Source organism: Gloeophyllum trabeum, assembly GCF_000344685.1.
Source record: "Gloeophyllum trabeum ATCC 11539 unplaced genomic scaffold GLOTRscaffold_00009, whole genome shotgun sequence".
Taxonomy (NCBI): Eukaryota; Fungi; Basidiomycota; class Agaricomycetes; order Gloeophyllales; family Gloeophyllaceae; genus Gloeophyllum; species Gloeophyllum trabeum.
In genome coordinates, this window is record NW_006920418.1 from 1162845 (window position 1) to 1184520 (window position 21676).

The window sequence follows — 21676 nt, forward strand, 5'->3', positions numbered from 1 at the left end:
CTTCGGTCTCATCCTACGTTCGTCGCATGTCTGATGCTAATGATCGACTCTGGCCGATGCTATAGTGTGGTATGTTATGGTGCTCTTTCGATGTCCCTAGCTGACTTGTCCTTCGCCAACACAAGCACCTCTTCATTTCTGGCGCCTTTGGCGACTCAGATCTCAGACCCAGTGAAAACGTGCAGAATTTCCTTGAAATTAGAACCTATTAGTATATTTGCATGTATTTGCCTAACATTATTTCCGGCCACCTCGATGACGAAAGTCGCGCGTGACTTCGATTGTGTATCACAGCCCATCGAATGCATACGCAAGACGGACTCGAATGCACGACCGTGACGCTCGCAATACGTCCTGGATGGACTGACAGCTCGGACAATTGTCCGCGGCGCGTCTGTGCATCTAGCTTGAGTCTTGCTTTGGCTAGCCGGTGTGCGCTTTCGATTTGTTTTCAACTACCTGTCTCTCTCTAGTGGAATGGCTGGCTCTGGTAAACATGGCAATGGCACTACCGATAAATCTGGGCGCATATTTGGCTGTCAAGAAGGCTGCAAGGGGAGCAAGGGACTCATATCAGAGAAGATGTTCTGGCGACACACTCTGTTCCGCAAATCGGCGCAAGGTCACCAGATAAGCCGCCTTCTTGCAAAACATATACCGGAGACATCTACCAGACAAGATGCTGAGCCGAGTCAGCAACTTCCGCCTGCCAAAAGGCGGAAGCACTCGAGCCAGCAGGCATCAGTATGTCACCGGATTCTGTTTAGCATCTATCGTCTAACAATAAGATGATTGGCCCATAGCCGCCCAGAAGCAGACCACCATCAGTCCCTTCTGGTACAGCCGCAAGTACTGCATCTATCCCGGTGCACTCAGGTAACTTTTGGGACCCCTGCGCTGCTGGTGGTTCCGCTGCGTCTGCTACTCGTGGCCCTGAACAAGATGATGTTGCTCCTATGGACATCGAGATGGATGATTCTCGGGAAGGGCTGTCTGGAGAGGCTGGAGGGACTCCAGGCTCTCAGGCTGCCGGTTTGAATATACCCGCCACTCCCCGTCCTGATGTTGAAGATGTACCGGATGAAGGGGACCAACCTGCCAAGGCATAGGTGCGTCCAACAACTGGTCATATTACTCATCTGATTTAACTACTCTATAGAAATGCACACTTGCAAAGGAGGGCAAGCTGCAGCTGTCGAAATGGAGGAAGAAGGATGACAGCACTGATGCTGGTGTCATCGATTCTTGGTGGGTTCTTCCCCTATATTATGAGACGGCACTAACAGCATGCCACAGAGATTGCAACGTGGTGTCGCACTGTCTCAGTAGGGTGGGTGGGCAACGGGCGTGCAGGCGACGGGGGTGCGGGGGTGCGGGAGGGGCGGGAGAACAGGAAATAGAAGGAAATTATGTTATAAAATGCGGGTAAATCATGTAAATACAGTGGCGAGTAGAAGGTAGAGGGAAAATGGAAGTAAATTCACCAGAATGCCAATAAATTCCTAGAGAAATGTGGAGGGCTACCGCGGGGACAATAAATACCATAATCGGAATGCACTGCTGCTGTCCCTGTGTACTGTATCACGACTGGTCGCAAGGTATACCACCGGCGACAGCCGGCGCTTCTCGAGTGAATGACCGGTGGCGGGACACCGGTCCTTGCCGGCTTATGTACTATAGGTGTGGACTTTTAGATCAATTAAAGAAATTAAAGAAATTAAATCGAAGGAGAGAGAGAAAGAGAAGGGAAAGACACTCCGTTCGGGACCTGTGAGCTTCAGAAGGGGTATATTATTGAAAGCATATACTAGTGCTATATTCAGGGATCTCCCGTGGCTTGGAATATCCCTCAAGGCTAGTTTCTTCGGTTTCCACAGCACATGAATTTTCCTTCGCGGTGCTGCACGCTGCATTAACTCTCTGGATAGCTTAAGGCAAAACCTGGTGGTATTTTTAGTTTGAATGGACGCCTCCATGCGTATCCCACTGCTCATGTGAGTTGCAAGAAATTGAGCAACCTGAAAGTCAAAAATCATCTGCTTTTTGGTGGTGCTGTCGCACCGCTCACTTTACGCATCCCAAACTTAATAAACCACTTGTCACTTACCTACCTATAGTACTTCTACCTAGCTATGTGTCCCGGATATCACAGTACAGATATAACTCTTCAGCCCCAATTTTGGGAGCAAAATAACACCATACACGGCAAAAAAGCAGAATTTCCGGTCAAATTCTCCATAAGAAATATATCTCTTTTATTTTACAAACAACTTTGGATGGAACCGCTTCATTAGGAAGCTTGCACACGTCGTGAAAAGGTAGGGAGGCTGGAGGATGGCATGTACATGAGGTGCCACAAGCGTGAGAACTCCTGCCAAATACAGTAAAACAATTCGAAGTCCGAAATATATCATTCAAACTCAGTTATAGATCTATTTCGCCACGCCTATAGTATAACTGCCTCCTTGCCCGCTGTGACACATATCGGACTGTCTGGATGAAACCGCATGGAACATTAGCGACCTACAAGCATACAGTCCGGACGTCGCAGAGCTGATACAGTATGCATACAAATTATTGGATAAATACGATAGTCCAGTCCGACCGCGCGCGATCGGCTATCCGCCAGGTCGTCGCAGACCATACTGAACAGTCCGTAAGAGTGCATCGGACAGTTCATTAGAATCATCCTGGTCAGAGTCATCTGCATGTGCATCGCGCGGCCCGCTGTTCGGCGTGCCCAAGACTGAGGCCTTCCGTTTGGAGACGGTAAACCTTTTCTGCTTGCTGGGACTCTTGGGATGGGACGCCGCACGGCCCACCGGCGGTGACGGAGATGGTGATAGTAGCTGTGTATGTTTATTCTTGCCTCTGGGGACCGGTGTTGTGATACATACTTCCGGTACTGGTGGTTGCTTGATACGAGGGGGAATTTTGATTGTGAAGGGAGTAACATCTGCACCCTCAGATCTCTTGGTTGTGACGAGGGAGTCCTTGAGGGATTTCTTGACTACTCCAGTGGTTATACGCTTGCCGGTGGAGGACTTGGTCGGGGTCGGCTTGGCTTTCTTCTTGGAGCTATGAGAGGCACCACTCCATTTCCGCCTCTTGACTGGAATTGGTTCGTCTTCAGCGTCGACGATCTCCAGCCCGTCCTTCCTGGCAGACTTCGCATCCCTCTTTCGCTTCCTCTCCGCAGCAGCTTCCCTGGCCTTATCTTCCTTCCCAATCTCTTCGTCCAGCATCTGAGCGAAAGACTGTGCATCTCCCTTCACCCAGACGTCAAAGACACCTTCCCACTCCCGTGTTGGCACCGGGAAGTCAAGGTTCAGATATATCGACTTCATCGGCACCTCTTCGTCTGCGGCACACGCCCGCCTCGGCGGAGTCGAGGATGGAGTCAGCAATCCGGTGTCCTTGCTCGACGCACACGAGTTCCGAGCCCGCACCGCCTTCGCAAACTCGCGCACAATGCGCTTCGTCCCAGGTACCCTAAGGCTCGTACCCACCACCAGCAACAAATCCGCCCCCGCCCTGCCCTTCCCTTTATTGCTCCCCATCAGATCCTTCCGGACGACCTCGCCGACGCCCTCGCCTTCCCGGTGGTCCTCGTTGTACAACACGACACTCGGGCGCAGCTTGCCTACCCCGCGGGAGCGCTTGCCCACGAGCTGCCGCGTCTCCTCCTGGGAGGCGCATTCTGGACAGGCCGGCGGCTGCCCCGAGGACAGCGAGGAGAGATGGTCTTCGAGCGGGAAGGAGTGGTGGCAGGTCTGGCAGTGCACGCGCTGCAGGGTGCCGTGCAAGGGTATGCAGCGCGGTGTCTCGGCAGGTGGCGAGAGGAGGCGCACACCTGGAGAGTGAACGGGCAGCGAAGAGGACGACTGCGAGGTGGCCTTTGCCTTGCCAGAGGACTTGGGGGACCAAGCGTTCCCTCGGCGGTCTTCGTAGTCCGGGACGCCGAGGGACAGCCCGCACTTGGACTCCAAGGCGTCGATGTTCTGCGTGTAGACCCGCAGCAACCGTCCGCGGTCATCCAGGGTACGCAGGAGGTTGTGGAAAGGGGTCGGCACGGCTGTTTGTGACAACTCGGAGAGGTGGGCGATCATTTGGCAGAACAGGGATGTGGTGCTTTCGGACTATATCATGTTCTAGTTAGACTTACGCATCACAGACACATCCGGGCAAAATGGATACTAGCTAGGGAGAGGATCGACATGCGTACATGCGGCCACCCGTCCTTGAGTTCATAAGTTGTGTACGCACATTGAACACCGACGCATCGAACAAGTCCCTCCCTGACGACAACGATTCCTTTGGATTCTCTTTTTTCAGCGTCTGGAAAAGACCTTCCGGAGAACGAAAATCTGGTATGCCAGCATGCACCGATATCCCAGCACCTGTGAACACCCCACAGATCGATGTTTCATGATTTTTCGTATCAGAATCAACTTAGAAGCAGGAAAAGAACTACCGAGTACTAACCGCATACAACAGCGATCCGCTTCGCCTTCAAAATTGCCTTGAGCAATTTACCCAGCTGGTTTTCAGGATCAGACGGCGGCACCAAGAAAGAGGGCGTCTGTGGTATCGGCGAGGCCGCCTCGAGAGGTATACAGACGGTCATGCGGGTGACCGTCGCAGGCGTTCAGTGCGCGGCCAGTCGACAGCAGTATCAGATTATTTTGTGCAGAGCGTCGATGGGATGGTGGCAACTGGCAAGACAGATTTGTGGCACGCAGGGGTCGGGGAAACGTCGCGCGTCTCGAGATGCTCTGCTTATTACCGGACAACCGAGCATGCGTGCGGCAGGGCAAGTACCTCATGTCGTTACTCACGCTGCTCGACGCTTCCATCGATAGAACGAATAAGACGCTCGTGAGCTACATCTCGGGCGAAGTTGGCTATCTTTGGGCATGCTGATCAGTCAACTGAACCACCTCTTTGGTTGCTCAATCCGCGGTGATATTACCTCCAGCTTCCATAAGGTCAAACAGCTCGGGACAAGCTGTAGGGAGTACTCGTACTCGGCGTACGTCACTCCCAGGGGATTGCTCGACCGTGTATTTGAGAATCATTACTGGTACTACATACACTATATACTCGCTGCCTCCAAACTGAACGCTTTAATCCAGGTCCCAGGCGACACGAACCCTTCCTTTCACTCTTGCTTATGACCTCTCTTGGGCTATGCTTACTACCTGCAATCCGAGGGAGCACACGACAGCGATGAGAGGCGATACGAGATACTGCATGTAGAGTTAACTCATGAGAAGGTATGTGATAAGACGGCTACCCACCGATATCGTCAACATCCCAGCGACAGGGCCCTGGTCGATGTTCATCAACTCCGCCAAGTTCATCAACAACATTGCAGACGGGCCAGAGGGCACCAAGATGAGCAGGAACCTGGAGGAATCACATCAATGCGAGAGGTGGGCCATGGCGGGGAAGGCTACTTACCACACAAGCGGATCATTGGTGTACCAACTCCGGCCAGCAGTGAAGTACACAAAGGCCAGGGACACGGCTGGCATGAAGCCGTATCGGATAAGTAGGACCCATAAGGTCGACTTCACACCCGGGTTCGCGGACTTTACTGTGGCTAGCTGGGCACCCAAGACAAACATTTGCAGGGTGACACTGCAGACTCGTCAGTGGACATGAATTGCTGCAAATTTATCCAGTGACGTACAAGAGCTGTCCAAGGTTGCTGACCGCTTCAGTGAGGGTGTTATAGAATATGCCATCTTTCGACAGGAAAGCTTCGTGCAAGGGCGGCGTTATCTGCAAATCGCATCACCACCGATGTCCACTTCAGGTCACTGTGCTTGACATACCCCAATGATCAAGGCGACAATACCACCAATCAGAGGAGGATTGAAAACTGCGAGGACTTTATTCAGGGGTTTCGAGACAGCGTCTACCGCCTTCCTCATCCTCGGCGGCAGTCGTGAATACAACTCCATATTCGGGACATCTTCCAAGCGGTGCAAAGGTCCTGTATAGTCGTCTGCGTCCTGGTCGTCGCCGTCGTAGTCATGCAGCAGCCCGACATGTTCTCTGTCCTGGACGGTCGGATAGCCGTGAGGTTGTCTCCCAGGTCTCAGGCCCTCTGGATCATCGTCACCGCCGTCCTTCTTAGCTCTGGCCTTGTCTATACGGAAGACCATGGGTCCGAGGCCGAAGGTGACCATCTGCTGACTGGGCGGCTGTCAGGCGGTATGGAGGCTGTCACCGCGGAGCGCGACTCACATGATAGAGTTCAGGAGGACGATACTCTTTGCCCGATCCAGGGTGGTGCTGACAGATTCGCCCTCTTTCTTGAGGGAGTCCAGGACGCCGGTGTTCTCCAAACTGTGCAGAAGCAGGAGAGGGAGAGCATTTGCGTTCGCCCTGCCGGAAGCCACGATGGTCCATGCGGGGAGATTTAGGGCAGCCTGTGATCATGTTTAGCCTTGTGTATACAGAGACAGCCGGTGTGTACATACCATGCCTGCCCAGCCGACTAAATGCGCGATCAGAGAGCTGAACGCGCCCCATACCGGCATGATCCACAGCTTAGAGATCTCCTTCACGGTCAACTGCGGTCCCATCTGGACGACGATGAGACATGGCAGGAAGAGTAACGACGAGACATTGGATATCTTCTTCACTGTCGGCCGGTCCAACAAGCCATAATAGCTCGTCAAATACCCCGCAAACGCGGTGAGCAGGACGGATATCGATCCTTCGAGGGCGCCCACGAGGGTCGCGGTGAGACTGCTGCCAGACATGACGCGGACGACGGAGAGTCGGGGGGTCGTTCGCTGCGCGTTGCGACCATGGCTCGCAGGCTTTTGTAGACGATGGTTGGGGCCGCTGCCAGACGTATTTACGGATCTCTTCACAGTATTGACGTCACCTGCTTCTCCTGGACCGCCGGGAAAGTAGCTTGACCCTTTTTATAGTCCTCCCAGGCACGTCCCGGCGGATACGATCGTGGACATATTATTAATTATTATTACATATTGCTATCGCCTGCCACGGTCATGATCAATCTGTTATACAGTCGACTCTGTCTTAACCCATACCTGTCATAACCCATAACCTGTAATAACCCATAGGTTTTTGGCTTCCACCGACATGGTAGATAGTAAAAACCCATAAGTCTGCCGTATCCCATAACCCATAGCTTTTTGAAGGGTCATAACCCATAAAACAACCTATATTAGGAAGGTACAGGTCTCCTTCTCACGAGAATCTGGACCATCTGGACCCCTAATTTTTGGTTCTCGTGGTATTTCAGAAGATAACCCATACCAGACTCAAGATTCCGTATCTAAACGGTGTCATAAACGACGTCCGGCCTATACCGGATAGGCTGTCTGTCACGCGTACTGGGTAGTCACATAGTGTCACACGTTCTGGTAACCCATAGTCTGCAGAAACCCATAACTTTTGGGTTCCACGACCCGTTATGGGTTAAGACAGAGTCGACTGTAATCGCTATACGAAAAGGCTTGAATAAAGGCCAATAAAACCTCCCACGTCTCCTAGGTGTCTCCCAGAGGACTATGATTTCCCTTCAGTCCCCTCGTCGAGACTGGTAGGATAGTACATCCTCTTCAGATGTCGGTATTTGCGCAGAGAATACAAAGCTAGGGTCTCTACCTCACGATTGAATTAATCGTAATCGATACCGCGGTCGCAGCGGCCCCAAGGAGTGCACCCACCATTCTTGATATACTCGCCGAACTTGATCGCCTTCTCGATATCTTCTGGGTCCGTCAGGTCTCTGTTCTCTGTTCGAGGCACACGAGTCAGTTCCCAGTGTCAACTCTGAGCCTTCTCGTTCACTATACATACTCTCGAACATACGCCGCATCCGTCCATTGAAGTCGTACCTTCGGATGATAAGCGCGCGTCAGTCCCGGACCCTTCCTTCATTCTACGGATTACCTACGATGGATCCGGGTAGTCTCGACCGAGGCGATTAAGCTCCTTGTAGAGAGCAATAACTCGTTGACGGGTTACATTCGGGCTCATCAGTGTAGCCTTGGTCAAGGAGCACAGAGGCTTTCACTTGAAGTCGACATCTGACCGTAACTTGCTTATGTCATAACGCGTCACGCAGTCATACAGAAGGCACAATATATGGTACAGGTTGGGTATAGAACATGGAATGGATGCAGCACCCCGAGTTCATCCTCACGTATACTATGTAGCACTGTGTTAGGCCTTTAGTGCGGTCCTGATAAGATCTGCCGCCTTCTCAGCAACAGCGATGACCGGGGCCGCCTGCCAATTTATCGTAAGCCAAGTCTAGCAGCAATCTGAACGTGTCAACACCCACCGTGTGCCCAGCGATGATATTCGGGAATATGGAAGCATCCACCACCCTCAGGTTCGGTACGCCATGCACCCTCAGCGAAGCGTCCACCACCCCGCCCTGGTCCCGCGGCATCATACGCGCTGTGGAGGTTGGGTGATACAGCGTCTCAACCCTATCACGAACGATCTTCTGAAGTTGTTCCGCGCTCAGCTCATGCAGGCGGTGGTCCAGCTCTGGATGTGTGCCCGATTGCCTGAGTACGGATGCGAGGGGGTTTGTCCGGACAAGGCGTCCCAGCAGCTGCAAGGCCCGCACAAGCACGTCAACATCGTGTTGTGTATCGAGATACCTACAATCATTTAGCTACAGAGACCTTTGACAGGGACATACGCATACCGGGGGTCGATGACAGGCGGCTTAAAAGGATTCGAAGACCTCAGGGAGATCGACCCCTTACTAGTCGGTCTTCGAGCAGACCTATCAGACAGCACGGATTTGCATATAAAGCGGGGTCAAGTACCTTAGAAGAACGGCGTGGAGAGCCACCAATTCACCGCTTGGTTGAGGAAGCGGAGCATATCCATGCTCTTTGTACGCAACCGGCGTAGCGAATAGTTCGATATCAGGAGCGTCAGGACCAGAGGTGGCATCTTCGGGAGGTTGTCCGTATTCCACAGGCGGAAAGAGTGCCGCATCCGAGGACCGCACGAAAGCAGCTGACTCTCCCACCTACACTGAAGTTTAGCAGTATATCTCAGCAGGGAAAAGCGCAATATTCACATTGGTGGTGAGAGGCCCTTTGCGCGTCACAAGATACTGCAGCGTCGCGCCCAGAGTCTTGACAATCTCGTATACACCTTGAGGCTTGCCAACGTAATTGATAGACTCCCCTCGCTTCGCGTGGAAGTTTACGTCCACTACCGGGTGATCAATCAAGTTTTGCCCTACACCGGGCAGATCTACCAGGACCGGGATCAAGTGCTGGGCCAGCTGCTCTGCGGGGCCAATCCCGGATAACATGAGGATCTGCTCTCTGTTAGTCGAACGTACTGTTAATGAACAAAGCTGATCCTGACCTGAGGTGTATGCACAGCACCAGCCCTGACGACGCGAGTCAGATGAAATGGTGCGCTCGAGCAGCGGAATACTCACGACAGCACAACTTCTTTACGAGCTCGAGCGACAAACCGAGTACCATGCTCGCTCTGAGCGAATTCGACACCTACGGCTCGCGTGTCCCCATTTACACTCTCAAGCAACACCTTAGTGGTTGTCGCATGAATGGCCACCTTGAGATTCGGCCGTCTCAACACATGCTCTGTGAGATATGCCGACTCGGTCGATACACGGCTGCCGGTAGAATCGATGTACGTCACTGTAAGATATACATTGAACGCAGGAGTCTGCGAGGACTAAAGAAGTACTCACTGATCTGCACTCACGTTAGCATCCGTGAGATGGAAGTTCAGCGATACGATAGGACGCACCTTGGAAGTGCCTAGAGTCCCGCTGGCAGTATTAATGTCCGGGCGGTATGGTATTCCAACTTCTTTGCATGCTTCGACGAAGGAGGATGAAAAGCGGGAGAAATTTCCGAAGTAGCCGGCTGAGGGGACACTCAATGATCAGCTCATGTAGGACAACATTGATACACTAACTCTGTATCGGGCCTGCCGCGCCCCGCAGAGAGCTGTCGACAGATGCGAAAGACTTGCTGGGGCTGAATTTCTCGAACTTTAAGAAGTATCTGCCACCCTGGTTACCTTGGCCTGGACTGTCATCTTTACAGCGTGACGCACTTTTGGAGATTTTTGTAGGACCAGGATGATGCCTCTTCGCCGCCGAGCCGGGCCCATTCATCGTAATCCGAAGGCGCACCGCATTGGAACCTGCCATACCATATAAGAGATTGAGGAATAGAATTTGATCAATGACGAACATCATGGCATTGATGGATGAACCTGTTATGGTCAATAACCAGGTGTCTCAATTCCTATTCAGGCACTTACATCCACCCAGCATCTTGCCTATCCACGGACCAAGAGTAAACATTTATCAAAGGTAGAGGAGTACTGTAAGTCTAGACCTACCTCTAGGCCAATACCGCGATCTGCCTCCGGCTTCGGATTGTGGTACGGTATGTAAGCCGTAATCGTGCTTAGTGTGGAACAACCTGCTGTATGCAGCGGGTATCCGAGTGAAAGGGAGATTCACTCCGCTGGCCAGAAGATAAACTTTAACCTCTTGATATACAACATGCTGGACCGCAAATACAGTACCTTCCTCCTGCCTCAAGCAGTAGAACGCGGACGGTAGGATCCTCTGAAAGACGGGAGGCCAGGACGCAGCCCGCAGTACCTAGGGATCCAAGTGGGATGGGGTCTAGGGTGATAGGAAGAAGGCAGCTCACCTCCTCCAACGATAATGACATCGTACTCTGGTGCGTTGTTGACAATTGAGGTTCCCTCGCCGGCCTGGCGCGGCAGACCTTTCCCTACAAGTCCCAGGTCGCGTATGAAATAGTCTCTCTTACGCTTAGCCCGTCTAATGAGCAGGAGGGAGACGGCAGCAGCAAGGCCGACGATGACTGCTCGTCGCCTACGGAGCCTCCAGCCCAGCACCTGTAAAGCGGAGAGCAGCGCCTGGAGATCAGCCCTTAGCGCGGACGTCCTGCTCGACAACGAAGACATCGCAGTGGTCTCCGGTCCACGAAAGCTCGTTTATAACCGGACGAAGGCAGATTCTGGATTTCATGGGCGTGAATTGCGCGTTGCCCTGACTTGGCTAGCCGTTGTCATCAGGTGAGCTCTCCGAAGCGCAAGTTTCATTGGTCGGCTGCCCCGCGGGGCCCCGGGTTTGCAACCTGCATCGTCGTAAGCGGAGGATCGTACTAGTAGACATGCACCTCTGTCATTACTTTTTTGCAGCTGTCTCCGTTCGAAGACAGGATCGTCGCAGATATTTGACGTTCGGAGATCGGACATTTCATGCCAACGTATTTCTACGTACGCGATACTCTCACAGAATGTATTTCTGTGTTGGAGCATCGACGACAGTACGCCTGCATGACAGTAACAATTCTTAAAATATCGCTGGTATCATTGCCCTCTATTTCTCGTCTACGCGCTGGCGACACCGCGCTTGCCATGGCTCGCCGTCGTCGCTGCTGTCCTCGACGCGCTAGAGGTGTGAGAGAAATGTGATGGAGCAAGCAGGCCTCGCGTCACAGGTCGCAGGCGCGTCATAATATTGTCGCAGGCGTGTTCCTCTGGGCGCTCGATAATTTCGTCCTCCTCTGCTTTCTTATTCCCGCTCTTTTTCGACTCTGGCTTGTTCAGTGCTCCGTGCTGGCCTCGCGCCAACGCAAACAGCCCTTTGGGTTCTTCACCCGGGGAAGTCGCAAGCGTGCGCCCACGTATCCTCCGCCGGACATTCACACTCCGTCGATTGCAACAGAAGCCCATAACCCTGCTCCGTCCGGTAGCGGAAGTTCCGCGATGGCAGCGGAACAAGAGCTGTCACCGCCCTCCAAGGCCAATCTCAAAGCTTGGTGGAATCACTTCACGTTTGCTCAGCGGGCCAAGAAAGATGCGGAAGAACACAAAGGCAAGTATGCTGTCGTGTGCCCTCTCTTCCTCCCATGACATTGCAGTCTTCAAGGGCCCCAGGATTCGCGTGTGTTTGGGAAGCCATTGCGAGAGAGTCTGAAATACGCTAGTGTGCAGATCTCGACTGCCAACGCTAACGGGGAATTGTACGTGTGGGGTTACATACCGGTTGTCGTTGCGAAGTGGTGCGCCAATCCCAAAACCTGAATACATCTCCTCTGCTGAAGACATGTGCAGTGGTCTCTATCTCAAGGAGAATGGTGCGCTGGATCATGTTGAATAAGGACGTCCGTGCTCACTTCGTGACGCTTTAGCAACGGAAGTAGAGGGGACATTCCGAGTGAACGGATCGAACAAGCGGATGAGGGAGCTGCAAGCGATCTTCGAGACACCACCTCGGGTGCGATGGGCTTACCATTCTTCGAGAAATGTACTGACTTGTCGTTGCAGTATGGCAAGAATCTGGACTGGAAGAAGGAGCATTACACGACTCACGATGTCGCAAGTGTCTTTCGGAGATACTTGACTCAGATGCCTGTTAGTCTTCATACCAATGCATTGTTCAGCGACCTGATCGTTCATTAACCCAGGAACCCGTCATTCCTCACGACATGTACCATGATGTGAGTCGCTCATGAAATCTCTTCTGCTTCCATTCATCAATCTATTCTAGTTCCGGGACGCACTAGGTATGTAAGATACCTCTATGAAGCATCAACTGTTGCCGATCACTAGACATAGCGAAGAAACCTCTAAATCAAGAGGAGGTAATCGCGAAGTACAAGAAGCTCATTCAGCAGATGCCTCGCGCGAACCAGTACCTCCTCCTATATGTCCTTGACCTTTTATCAGTCTTCGCTCGGAAGTCCGACAAGAATTTGATGACGGCTCAGAGTAAGCCTCCTCCAGTCTGCCGACTTGCGCGCGGGTACCTACCGGCCATTTAACTCTAGATCTGGCGGTAATCTTCCGGCCGGGACTCATCAATCATCCTGATCACGAGCTGTCGCCCAAGGAGCATCAGCTCAGTCAGGATGTCCTGGAATTCCTCATTGCGCATCAGGATTGGTTTATCCTGGATATCCCACCTCCTCCAGATTCTGCATCTCCCGGTGCACCTGGCTCGCCTGCATCAGAAGAAGATATCGCGGTAGTACCGAGCTCGGACGATGATCAGTCATATGTGGGTGGAGGCTGGAGGTTAGTAGGGAAGGACAAGAGATTGAAAGTGCAGAGACGTCGGACTACAACCGAGCGAACCGGTACGTCGACTCATGATGAATCGACGCCCCTCGTTTTGAGCGAGACCCACCCCTGTATCCAGATCTAGTGGCGAAGAGTCCTGAACGGGGACTCGCACCAGTATCGGAGTCGCCGACACTTGGAGAGGGCGCTGGGGCAAGCGTTACCCGGAGTCGAACTTTACCATCGACTCGCTCGAGAGTCAGCGCAGATTCTTCGAGTCTCCCTCTTACACCTCCGCCAGAAGACGACCGAGGGCGCTCGGGCAAGCTCAAGAAACAGCGCCGCTCGTCTGCTGTTCCGGGATCAAGCCCCAGACCAGGGTCTCTAGCTCCCAGCGAAGCGTCCGGTGGTGGTGGCGGGTCGACATAGGTTGTAACTTTCTATCTATTATCTTCTATACCCTGCTCTCGCGTCTTCTGCGCCTTGTATATCCCCATATTCTTACTGCGACCATCTTCGTCTATTTTGATTTCAGCGTAGAGTAGCTGCATTGCTGTTTTGATATCGCGCTCCCTTCTCCCTACTTGCGCATCTATTCCCTAAAGAGTGTGGACCATCTGCTGTATCGTAGTGAACCGTCTGAATTAGCCAGTTGTCGTGGTTTGTAGGGATTGATCATTTTTTCTTCAGATATAAATGCAACCCCCACGCATGTTCTGTATACGGCAGTGCCGCATAGGTTATCTCGGTAGCATATGCTGCCGTGCTGCTTGTCGGGTAACTTCAACTTGGGTTTGCACTTTTTTATATTCGATGGTACTCAGCGACCCTATAGCTGCCCGGCTCAGTCCGACTCGGAGAGGGTACTCTATTGATAACGAGGTGATGAACTCAAAGTGAAGTCGCCTCCCTCGATAAAAGTCCGAAACACTCGCTTGCGACAATGCGCGAGGAGCACCCAGGCAGACTCCAGGTTGTGGTACTTACCATAATTGCAATCAAGCACGCTCAAACTGCGACATGACTGTCTGTGCCAGACACAAGACAGATACAGACTTGCAGACTGAGATGGCGTGAGACAGCGGAGCCGATGACGGCGGGCGTGTATTCATTGCATTCGGATATCTTCAGCAAGCGCGGTCATATCTGTAGAAAGGGAGATCCACTGAGTGATCTAGCACAAGTTGTCTGAGGCTACGTTGGTCGTCTCGACGGTGCAAGTTATATCGGTCGCCGCTGCTCAGAACCGCTATAAAGCTGCAGGAGTATTCTATACTTGGTGTTTCGGCGGATAGTCCGCTTGAATCGCTTCGCCAAATACCTGCCACCATCTACGAGATGTATAGCGACATTGGTGATCGTGATCACTGGCCACCGCTGGACGGGACGTATCAGGCAGACCCCGGAGGAAGGAAAAGGGCAAGTAGAGGCAAGTAGGACGTGTTGCTTCGATTACCAGCCACTTACTGCGCGTAATTAGCCTGCGATCAGTGCCGCAAGACGAAAAGTAAATGCGAGTTGTTGGTGGAAGGGGGTCCATGCAGGAATTGTGCAGAAAGCAATCTAGGTATGTGGCAATGCTCATGCCCATCTTCCTGGGTTAACTCTTTTGCAGTATGCACATTTTTAGGTAAGTCCCCCGTCCCCTTCTCGCCGCCTAATACCAATCTGTTGTAGGCCCTACCTACAAGCGGGGACCGCCTAAGGGCTACCTCCATGCAATCGAGCAGAGATGGTATCAAGCGGAGACAATCCTTGGCGCCATACTGGCGTCCCCAGATCCACGAGCCCGGGAGATAATATCCGCCTTGCAGAAGGACGACCTTGCCCGGGAAGTCCTTAATCGCGTGGACATTGGGCCATTCGTGAGCTTTCAAGCCATCCGTGTTGACAGCAATCTCAGCGAGAAATTGTGTTCCTGGTATTGTACAGGGTCCAACAGGTCGGGCTTCTCAACCCGCTGGGGCGACCATGGAAGATCTCTTTCATTCATTCATCGCGACAAATGAAAGGCAGACGCAGCGGCAGTCCCGTGTGTCACGAGAGATAGTATCAACAAGTAAAGGTGGGAAGTCCTGGAGAGCGTATAGCATCGGTGGGCACTTACTCTGTGCCTATAGATAGCCGATTGTCGCCGAGTCAAGCTGCCGCTTGGCAGGATCGTTTGACCACACTGCTGGGAGCACCACCGACCAACCCACCGTCGTCAGATATTTCACAGCATAGTAGTCCCCCAGACAATTGGCGGGACGGGCACAGCAGCGAGCGCGAAGGGAACCGGAGGCCCCGGCTCGGTAGCTCGCCTGATTTCAGCGGCATGTACACGATTGATGGCTCCTCTGGTACGTGACTTCTATTATAATCCTCAGTGTTCACCAGTTATAATACCAGTATGCCCAGACGCTACGGGAGAACATAGTGATGATGTCGAAGAGAGCTCGCATGCTATTGGTCAACTTTCTCTGGACGAGAACGATGAGGTGAGCGGCGGTTAGCGTCATATCAAGTTCTCTATCCAACGTAACCATAACAGGTCCGCTTCCATGGTGAAGCAAGCGGTCTTCATCTTCTAGGACAAAGTGAACGCACCGACGATCGAAAAGAGGATGGTATCTGGTATGGGTTATTATATGCTCACTCCTGCAGCACAACTGAACAATTTTAAGGAAACTGCCTATGGCGCGAGTATGGCCACATGCTCCACACGGCATCCTTCGCTATCCGGAGGAGGATAGTGTTCACGTTGCCTGGCCTCCGATCCCAGAGCAAGATCGGCTTGTAGAAATGTATTTCACTTACTTCCACCCGTCCTTCCCGGTTCTAGACCAAAAGCTCTTCATGGAAGCATACGAAATGAGGTATGTCGATTGCACAAGTCGCAGTTAGTTCATGTCTCACTGCAAAGGGCAATTCAGCAAGGAAGAGTAAGTTACCAAAATGCCACGGACTGGCGCGCCTCTGACCATGGGCTTTCGTTAGGCCTTCCCCGTCATCGGCCGCAGGGTCACAGAAGCTGTCGAAACTGTTGCTTTGCTCAATCTTTTCGATCGCCGAACGGTACTGCATAGATGATGGGCACACTATCAGCAAAGGCGAGATGCACGAAGAAGGATGCCAATATTTGGACTGGGCTCGTGAGATCTTGAGTAAGTCCAGTCATGTAGCGCAGTTTCCGTACAAACATTCTTCCGCAGATAGAGTCTACCATCACAGTAGACTTTCCACTTGCCAAGCTCTGCTTCTCCTTGGTATCCGAGAGTTTGGTATTGGTAGGTGTCGCTGACGATGCATGGCTGATATTCTTGCTTATATCCCCTTCACGCATAGGATCCGTTGAGCACGGGTGGCTGTACATTGGTGAGTATGGATCGTATATACTTCTTTCTTGTATTGAATATAGGAAACTGGTTGATTCCAGGCATGGCGAGCCATATGGTAGGTGCTTGATCTCGAAAGGCCTGGCCTACACTTAGTCTCGCGTCAATAGGCTCAGGATCTGGGGCTGCATAGAGCTCTAGACAATTGGCAGTACCAAGGGAAAGAGCTCTTCTCTGCCGAAGATACGCAAATTCGGCGGCAGGTATGGTGGTGCTGCAACATCGCGGATAAGTATGTGTCGTATGAATCCTGTGTTATGCATTGCTGACGTAAAATAATCCAGGTACGTATCCGTATATATGGGTAAGTTCATGATGTTGTATCATGGCACTCGGCGTTGTTATAGTCTAACTGCTCGAAGGGCGGCCGGTCTGCATCAAGGAAGCCGATTTCGACACGCCTCTTCCCGATGTCCGACCGGTACGTTAGGTCATCCGTCGTCTCGTGGCAAGTTAGAATAACCTCTGAATGTTAGGATGATGAGAACGAGCACACAATTTGGCAACCTTACCCGCTACAACCACAGCGTGAATCAAGCTACATACCTGTCCAAACGCATCTGCGAAGCTGTTTCCGTGCAATGTCCTCACTCGGTAGGCCCCATGACATCCGAGAGTGTTACGACTATATTGAGATCACATGTATCACAGCCCTAATTATAGGCAACATTGTCGACAAGATATATCCTATCCGTTCCAAAACGATGCAGGTGCGCGTGACGGAATCGGCGAGATTAGAACAAAGCCTATCGCAGTGGTATCTCAATTTGCCGAACTGTCTACAATACAACTCGTCAAATGCAACTAGTCCCACTCCTCCTCCCCATGTCCTGGTGCTTCACATGATGTATTGGTCGACCGTGTTGTTGCTGCATCGGGCATTGTCAGTGGCTTCTCAGATTCTCTTGGATGGAACTGGCTAACGAACTGACCCCCAGCTTTCCGAGGAATGCAAAAGAGTAAGCCGTGTCTCTGTGATCGGTTATCCATACTTATGCTACCCTACCACGCAGCGATGATGCGAAGTTACGACAGACACCAGACGCTGTTATCGAGAGAGCACGGCAAGAATGTAAAGGCGCCGCGAACCACGTGAGCTCAATAGGTGATTGGGATTGTTCGAACCGTATAACGGTATGCTGAGGTACAAGTAGCTGTTGCCTACGGCGCGGCTTTCGGTCTACGGTACACGACCCCGTTCTTGACGTCTTACATTCTAGGGGCTGGGTCAGTACAGCCCGTTTATGGTTGTTGTTCTAATGCTCACATTTTCCCAGCATAATGCATATCGTAACTCGTAAGCTTGCAGGTTACGTATGTTGACTGGTACCAGAACTAAGACCCGCGACTGGCAGTGAGCACGAACGCGTCGGACGTCCAGGCCTCTTTGGGCTTGCGGCAGTGTCTTGAATCGTTGAAGGAGATGGGCGTGAGTGTCCTGTGCGCGAGTCTGAAGCTGCACTGACGCTTAGACACTTAGGATGCGTGGCCCAGCGCCGCAAGGGCGTGGGAGCTGCTAAATGGCGTGAAAGTGCAGTTCGAGGGAAGCTTGACTCCTCTAGTGAATGCCCCTGTAAGGCAGAAGCGTCGAGCAGAAGATGAACCGACCAATCAAGAGTACGTCAGTGTCGTCAAGCAGGAACCTTTGGAGTACAACAGCCCCAACAACAATTATCAAGGCTTCGATTCTCGAACGATGGCGCAGATGCTTGGCCTCGAAGTTTCAGAGCCTCACTTGCAGGACCCCGGGTTCCAAGGCAACACTTCATGGCCGTTCACTATTCACTCGCCTTCGTCACAACCTTGGGCTGCCCTATCTCACTTGGATTTCGCTGATTGGAATCTCAACCGGCCTACGGACGGGGTCATGGCCCAGCAGTCCGAAGGCAACGACTGGTTGCCAGATGTCGGTAGTGAGCAGTTCCCGTACGATCCATACAGGCAGTACCCTCCCTCGTGATGTGTAGCGAAGACTGAAGTTTCTCGTGATGTACAATATTCGAGTATGTATCAATATCTGTAGACATAGCCTAGTAGGAATGCTTTAGTCAAATCATTATGGGTATTGGGATGCTGCCAGGAATTGCTTTAGTTATAAGCCACTAAACAACCTTGAGATCGACTTGTGATTTATATGAGCCGGCCCTCTGCTAGATCTGGATCACCAGTGTGAAGCACTCAACGCCTCGTTTTATGAGTGTAAAGGCTACATCGAGAGGACGTAAAAATACACGCTCATACTTCAGACTTCCCAATACCATGCCCCGTCCCCAAATACTTAAGACCAAGCATCCACCAGAGAATCTCGCATCTCACCAATAACTGCAGTTGACTCTTGGCCCTGTAACTCTGTTTCGACCAGATCAGGCGGGGACACAATTGCATAACCTAAAAAAACTCACTGAAGGCAGCTTCTATCACACTGATCTCGGTCGCCGTCGTGTCCAGCCCTGTAAATGCACACCAGTCGTTCACCACGAGACCCGCCCCGATCACGTCAGAACCGCGATTCACAGTTCCTGCCTGTAAATCACTAGTTCGTCTCTGATACATCATGTAGGGGAATCCGGGACGCACCACCAGGGGAACTTGCAGGAGACTGCTCAGCTCGTCTTGTTCACTAATGCTCGTCTTCGGATGGACGAGCCCGCCCTGGTTGCTTATCGCACAGTAGCTGCCCACCAGGACGTTGTCTGCCACGGTCTGCCTGAACACTTCTACTTTCAGGACGTCGGCGATGATCTCCTCGGTTTCACGATCGACATCTGGATGGACGAGGGCGACGTAGTCGTTGCAGGCGATGACGTTCCCGAGGGCTGAAAGCCGTTCTTCCACCCGCTGAAGGGCTATCGTGTCAGGCAGTGAATTGCGGAGGTGTTGCAGTTCCTGATCAGTGGTAGTCGAGGGAACTAACAAGCCGTGGCGGTTACCTAGCGTAAAGGCAGGATCAAAAACCAATCAAATGAGGACATCGAGAATGAACGTACCCGCCGTTAATCTGCCTACAATGCGAGTCCCCCCAATACTTGTGTGTACGATGGGGATGACATCGCCGAGCTCGCTTTCGAACGCGGAGTAGAAGTTGGTGCTGCCCTGGATGCCCACTAGGCAGTACCCGTTTGTGAGTTTGGAGAAGACTCCAATGTCGTTACTGTTCTCGAATCGTATGCCTAGCGCGTAAGTGAGAAAGCCGTGGCTTCAACAGAGGATAGAGCTCGCACGAGTAGCCATGGTAGTAGTGGACTAGTTTTCGGTTGTGTGTGAGCTGTTTAAGAAACTAGTAGAGGTTCTAGCAATCGAGAGGAAAGGAGGGAGGATCGACTGGTATCAGCAGGCAAGGACGGGGTTCTGCCATAGCGGCAGTCGATCGCGACTTATAAATTTGGCGATCACGCGTCAAGCTCGGACATCTGCCCTTCGACAGTCATCTTGCGCGCTCAGCGGTACCGTGGCAGTCATTCTTGCTCATGTTCCAGGCATCGAGGCAGGGTTTCGTTTCGAGCATTTCGAGTCAACGATGCTGCCAGCAGGCGTTTCGCTTCCGCAAAGGACCTACTTCCCTGGGCACGAGGAGAGGGCAGACGGTCCCAGAGCGGACCTATGCTTCAGCGCCTTTCCACGATGCTCACGGCACAACAAAGATAGAGAAGATACTGCTTGACAATATCAAGGTTTGAATTCATCCTCGGGGCCGCTGGTCGAGACTCACGGACTCACGAGAACAGGCAGCGGGTCCCATCACTTTCGCGTCGTACATGCAGATGTGCTTGAGCCATCCCACTCACGGCTACTACGCCAATCCGTACAATCCCATATTTGGCGCTCGGGGTGACTTTATCACGAGTCCTGAAATCAGTCAAGTATTTGGAGAGGTCTGTGTTCATGTTCGGGACGTGGGATGAAGCTTGACAGGACAAACTTCAGATAGCTTGTAGGTGTATGGCTACTCTCGCAGTGGATGCAGGTGGGGCAGGCCAGGAAGCTGCGATTGATTGAGCTAGGGCCTGGCAGGGGAACCTTGGTGGATGATATACTGCGGGTACGCATGCCTCTGACCGCTCACTTATCGGACAGGACTGACCAGGTCCCTAGACGCTATCTAGATTTCCTGCGTGTGCCAAAGCCATCCAGGACGTGCATCTCGTAGAGACGAGCGAGGCACTACGTTCTGTGCAAGAGGCCAAGCTGCGTCCAATTTTGAGCCGGTTGGACGTGGCCGCCCATTGGCATGATGGTCTGGATAGAATAGATGTCTCCGCGCAGAATGAGGTATACTCCATGGTGGTCGCACATGAATTCTTTGACGCTTTGCCATTCCACCTCTTACAGGTGATTATCCTTTGATTGCATGCCTCCTCGCTTACGGATGATCTCGCCTTTCCAGCATACCAGTGATGGGTGGAAAGAGATCCTGATAGCTTCCGCGGACAACACAAATAACCAGGCACAGAGCACAGACAATCCGGCAGAATCGACCGCACAAGACTCGGCCGGGAAGCAAACGCGTTTCCAGACTGTCTTGGCGGCTACGCCTCTCTCTAAAGTGCTCGCGGCGTCTTCACCGCGGTTTGACAAGTTGCCTGTCGGTGCTACGTTGGAGGTCAGCCCAGTGGCCTGGAGCATTGCACGACAGATTGCACAGCTAGTGGGTGGTAAGAACGCCGGATGCGCCCTGATCATTGACTACGGAGCCGAGCATCTCTTCGGAAATTCCTTCAGAGTGTGTACATGACTTGGTATAAAGCAGACTTTCTCCGATCTAACCTCACTCTGGCCAGGCATTCAAAAACCATCGACACGTTGATCCGTTCTCTATTCCGGGAGAATGCGACTTGACAGTCAACGTAGATTTCGCCTATCTCAAAGAGGCGGCCAGTGATGCCGGTGCGTATAGTCGCCGACGTCTTCATGCTGGCAGCTATGTCTAACTTTACGCAGCCCAGGCACTAGGACCTATCCCGCAGGCCGATTTCTTGACGGGTATGGGTTTAGAGCAGCGCGTGGAGGTGTTGGCTCGGGCTGCGCAGAGCGAAGAGAGGGCGGACAGCATTCGTCAAGCAGCTCGGCGTCTTGTGGACAGGAGCAGTATGGGTGAACAGTACAAAATGCTTGGGCTTGTCGGAAAGGATAGAGAGATCAGGACGGATACTGTGTGGCCATTCGCAACATCATGAGATATTGATTGTTGCGAG

General features: G+C 52.4%; 9 protein-coding genes across 9 annotated transcripts; 4 read left to right on the plus strand and 5 right to left on the minus strand.

Moving 5' to 3' along the window:
• Positions 1-477: 477 nt before the first annotated feature.
• Positions 478-1109, plus strand: GLOTRDRAFT_130586 (uncharacterized protein; the record flags this gene model as incomplete). The annotated part of the gene is made up of 2 exons (XM_007869322.1): positions 478-744; positions 804-1109. The coding sequence occupies 2 exons, from the start codon at positions 478-480 to the stop codon at positions 1107-1109; spliced, it is 573 nt and encodes a 190-aa protein (XP_007867513.1).
• Positions 1110-2443: 1334 nt separating this feature from the next.
• On the minus strand, positions 2444-4663 carry GLOTRDRAFT_78132 (DHS-like NAD/FAD-binding domain-containing protein). The gene is made up of 3 exons (XM_007869323.1): positions 4486-4663; positions 4267-4400; positions 2444-4139 (listed from the first exon to the last, which is right to left on the minus strand). The coding sequence occupies exons 1-3, from the start codon at positions 4625-4627 to the stop codon at positions 2619-2621; spliced, it is 1797 nt and encodes a 598-aa protein (XP_007867514.1). The 5' UTR covers positions 4628-4663; the 3' UTR covers positions 2444-2618.
• Positions 4664-5171: 508 nt separating this feature from the next.
• On the minus strand, positions 5172-6776 carry GLOTRDRAFT_44443 (uncharacterized protein; the record flags this gene model as incomplete). The annotated part of the gene is made up of 7 exons (XM_007869050.1): positions 5172-5249; positions 5301-5409; positions 5464-5643; positions 5696-5787; positions 5841-6204; positions 6256-6440; positions 6492-6776. 7 exons carry the CDS (start codon positions 6774-6776, stop codon positions 5172-5174), a joined length of 1293 nt encoding a protein of 430 aa, XP_007867241.1.
• A 609-nt stretch (positions 6777-7385) lies between these two features.
• On the minus strand, positions 7386-8053 carry GLOTRDRAFT_139556 (uncharacterized protein). Its single transcript, XM_007869324.1, has 4 exons — positions 7946-8053; positions 7849-7886; positions 7716-7784; positions 7386-7649 (listed from the first exon to the last, which is right to left on the minus strand). The coding sequence occupies exons 1-4, from the start codon at positions 8026-8028 to the stop codon at positions 7555-7557; spliced, it is 285 nt and encodes a 94-aa protein (XP_007867515.1). The 5' UTR covers positions 8029-8053; the 3' UTR covers positions 7386-7554.
• Positions 8054-8214: 161 nt separating this feature from the next.
• GLOTRDRAFT_130589 (alcohol oxidase) lies at positions 8215-11004 on the minus strand (the record flags this gene model as incomplete). Its single annotated transcript, XM_007869325.1, has 15 exons — positions 8215-8280; positions 8336-8663; positions 8711-8779; positions 8835-9043; positions 9095-9340; positions 9391-9415; positions 9467-9726; positions 9802-9920; positions 9973-10061; positions 10114-10203; positions 10254-10275; positions 10324-10341; positions 10405-10532; positions 10594-10672; positions 10725-11004. The coding sequence occupies 15 exons, from the start codon at positions 11002-11004 to the stop codon at positions 8215-8217; spliced, it is 2028 nt and encodes a 675-aa protein (XP_007867516.1).
• Positions 11005-11533: 529 nt separating this feature from the next.
• Positions 11534-13815, plus strand: GLOTRDRAFT_78138 (Rho GTPase activation protein). The gene is made up of 10 exons (XM_007869326.1): positions 11534-11920; positions 11975-12107; positions 12160-12182; positions 12237-12322; positions 12373-12459; positions 12513-12545; positions 12596-12611; positions 12664-12816; positions 12876-13184; positions 13247-13815. The coding sequence occupies exons 1-10, from the start codon at positions 11812-11814 to the stop codon at positions 13534-13536; spliced, it is 1239 nt and encodes a 412-aa protein (XP_007867517.1). The 5' UTR covers positions 11534-11811; the 3' UTR covers positions 13537-13815.
• Positions 13816-14394: 579 nt separating this feature from the next.
• Positions 14395-18564, plus strand: GLOTRDRAFT_122008 (uncharacterized protein). The gene is made up of 25 exons (XM_007869327.1): positions 14395-14536; positions 14588-14674; positions 14723-14737; positions 14785-14972; positions 15040-15172; positions 15228-15449; positions 15508-15587; positions 15641-15723; positions 15774-15965; positions 16023-16031; positions 16087-16253; positions 16302-16376; positions 16435-16464; positions 16526-16542; positions 16595-16716; positions 16769-16788; positions 16847-16905; positions 16961-17078; positions 17136-17367; positions 17423-17443; positions 17498-17589; positions 17639-17711; positions 17762-17781; positions 17840-17913; positions 17965-18564. The coding sequence occupies exons 1-25, from the start codon at positions 14446-14448 to the stop codon at positions 18442-18444; spliced, it is 2700 nt and encodes an 899-aa protein (XP_007867518.1). The 5' UTR covers positions 14395-14445; the 3' UTR covers positions 18445-18564.
• Positions 18565-18762: 198 nt separating this feature from the next.
• GLOTRDRAFT_130591 (eukaryotic translation initiation factor 6) lies at positions 18763-19715 on the minus strand (the record flags this gene model as incomplete). Its single annotated transcript, XM_007869328.1, has 5 exons — positions 18763-18833; positions 18887-19007; positions 19062-19414; positions 19472-19654; positions 19706-19715. The coding sequence occupies 5 exons, from the start codon at positions 19713-19715 to the stop codon at positions 18763-18765; spliced, it is 738 nt and encodes a 245-aa protein (XP_007867519.1).
• A 524-nt stretch (positions 19716-20239) lies between these two features.
• On the plus strand, positions 20240-21658 carry GLOTRDRAFT_43755 (DUF185-domain-containing protein; the record flags this gene model as incomplete). Its single annotated transcript, XM_007868993.1, has 6 exons — positions 20240-20356; positions 20413-20523; positions 20577-20813; positions 20869-21204; positions 21263-21368; positions 21423-21658. 6 exons carry the CDS (start codon positions 20240-20242, stop codon positions 21656-21658), a joined length of 1143 nt encoding a protein of 380 aa, XP_007867184.1.
• Positions 21659-21676: the final 18 nt, after the last annotated feature.

Bases quoted from the DNA above. Each gene is read 5' to 3' on its own strand.
- GLOTRDRAFT_78132 (XM_007869323.1), bottom strand. From the start codon at position 4,627: ATGACCGTCTGTATACCTCTCGAGGCGGCCTCGCCGATACCACAGACG. The intron at 4,401-4,485 runs GTTAGTACTCGG...GGGTGTTCACAG, and splicing joins GCGGATCGCTGTTGTATGCG to GTGCTGGGATATCGGTGCAT. The intron at 4,140-4,266 runs GTGCGTACACAA...AACATGATATAG, and splicing joins TCGATGCGTCGGTGTTCAAT to TCCGAAAGCACCACATCCCT.
- GLOTRDRAFT_139556 (XM_007869324.1), bottom strand. From the start codon at position 8,028: ATGAGCCCGAATGTAACCCGTCAACGAGTTATTGCTCTCTACAAGGAG. The intron at 7,887-7,945 runs GTAGGTAATCCG...TATCATCCGAAG, and splicing joins CGAGACTACCCGGATCCATC to GTACGACTTCAATGGACGGA. The intron at 7,650-7,715 runs GTGGGTGCACTC...ATCGTGAGGTAG, and splicing joins CGGCGAGTATATCAAGAATG to AGACCCTAGCTTTGTATTCT.
- GLOTRDRAFT_78138 (XM_007869326.1), top strand. From the start codon at position 11,812: ATGGCAGCGGAACAAGAGCTGTCACCGCCCTCCAAGGCCAATCTCAAA. The intron at 12,460-12,512 runs GTTAGTCTTCAT...TCATTAACCCAG, and splicing joins GATACTTGACTCAGATGCCT to GAACCCGTCATTCCTCACGA. The intron at 13,185-13,246 runs GTACGTCGACTC...CCCTGTATCCAG, and splicing joins GACTACAACCGAGCGAACCG to ATCTAGTGGCGAAGAGTCCT.
- GLOTRDRAFT_122008 (XM_007869327.1), top strand. From the start codon at position 14,446: ATGTATAGCGACATTGGTGATCGTGATCACTGGCCACCGCTGGACGGG. The intron at 16,254-16,301 runs GTAAGTCCAGTC...ATTCTTCCGCAG, and splicing joins CTGGGCTCGTGAGATCTTGA to ATAGAGTCTACCATCACAGT. The intron at 17,712-17,761 runs GTCAGTACAGCC...ACATTTTCCCAG, and splicing joins TCTTACATTCTAGGGGCTGG to CATAATGCATATCGTAACTC.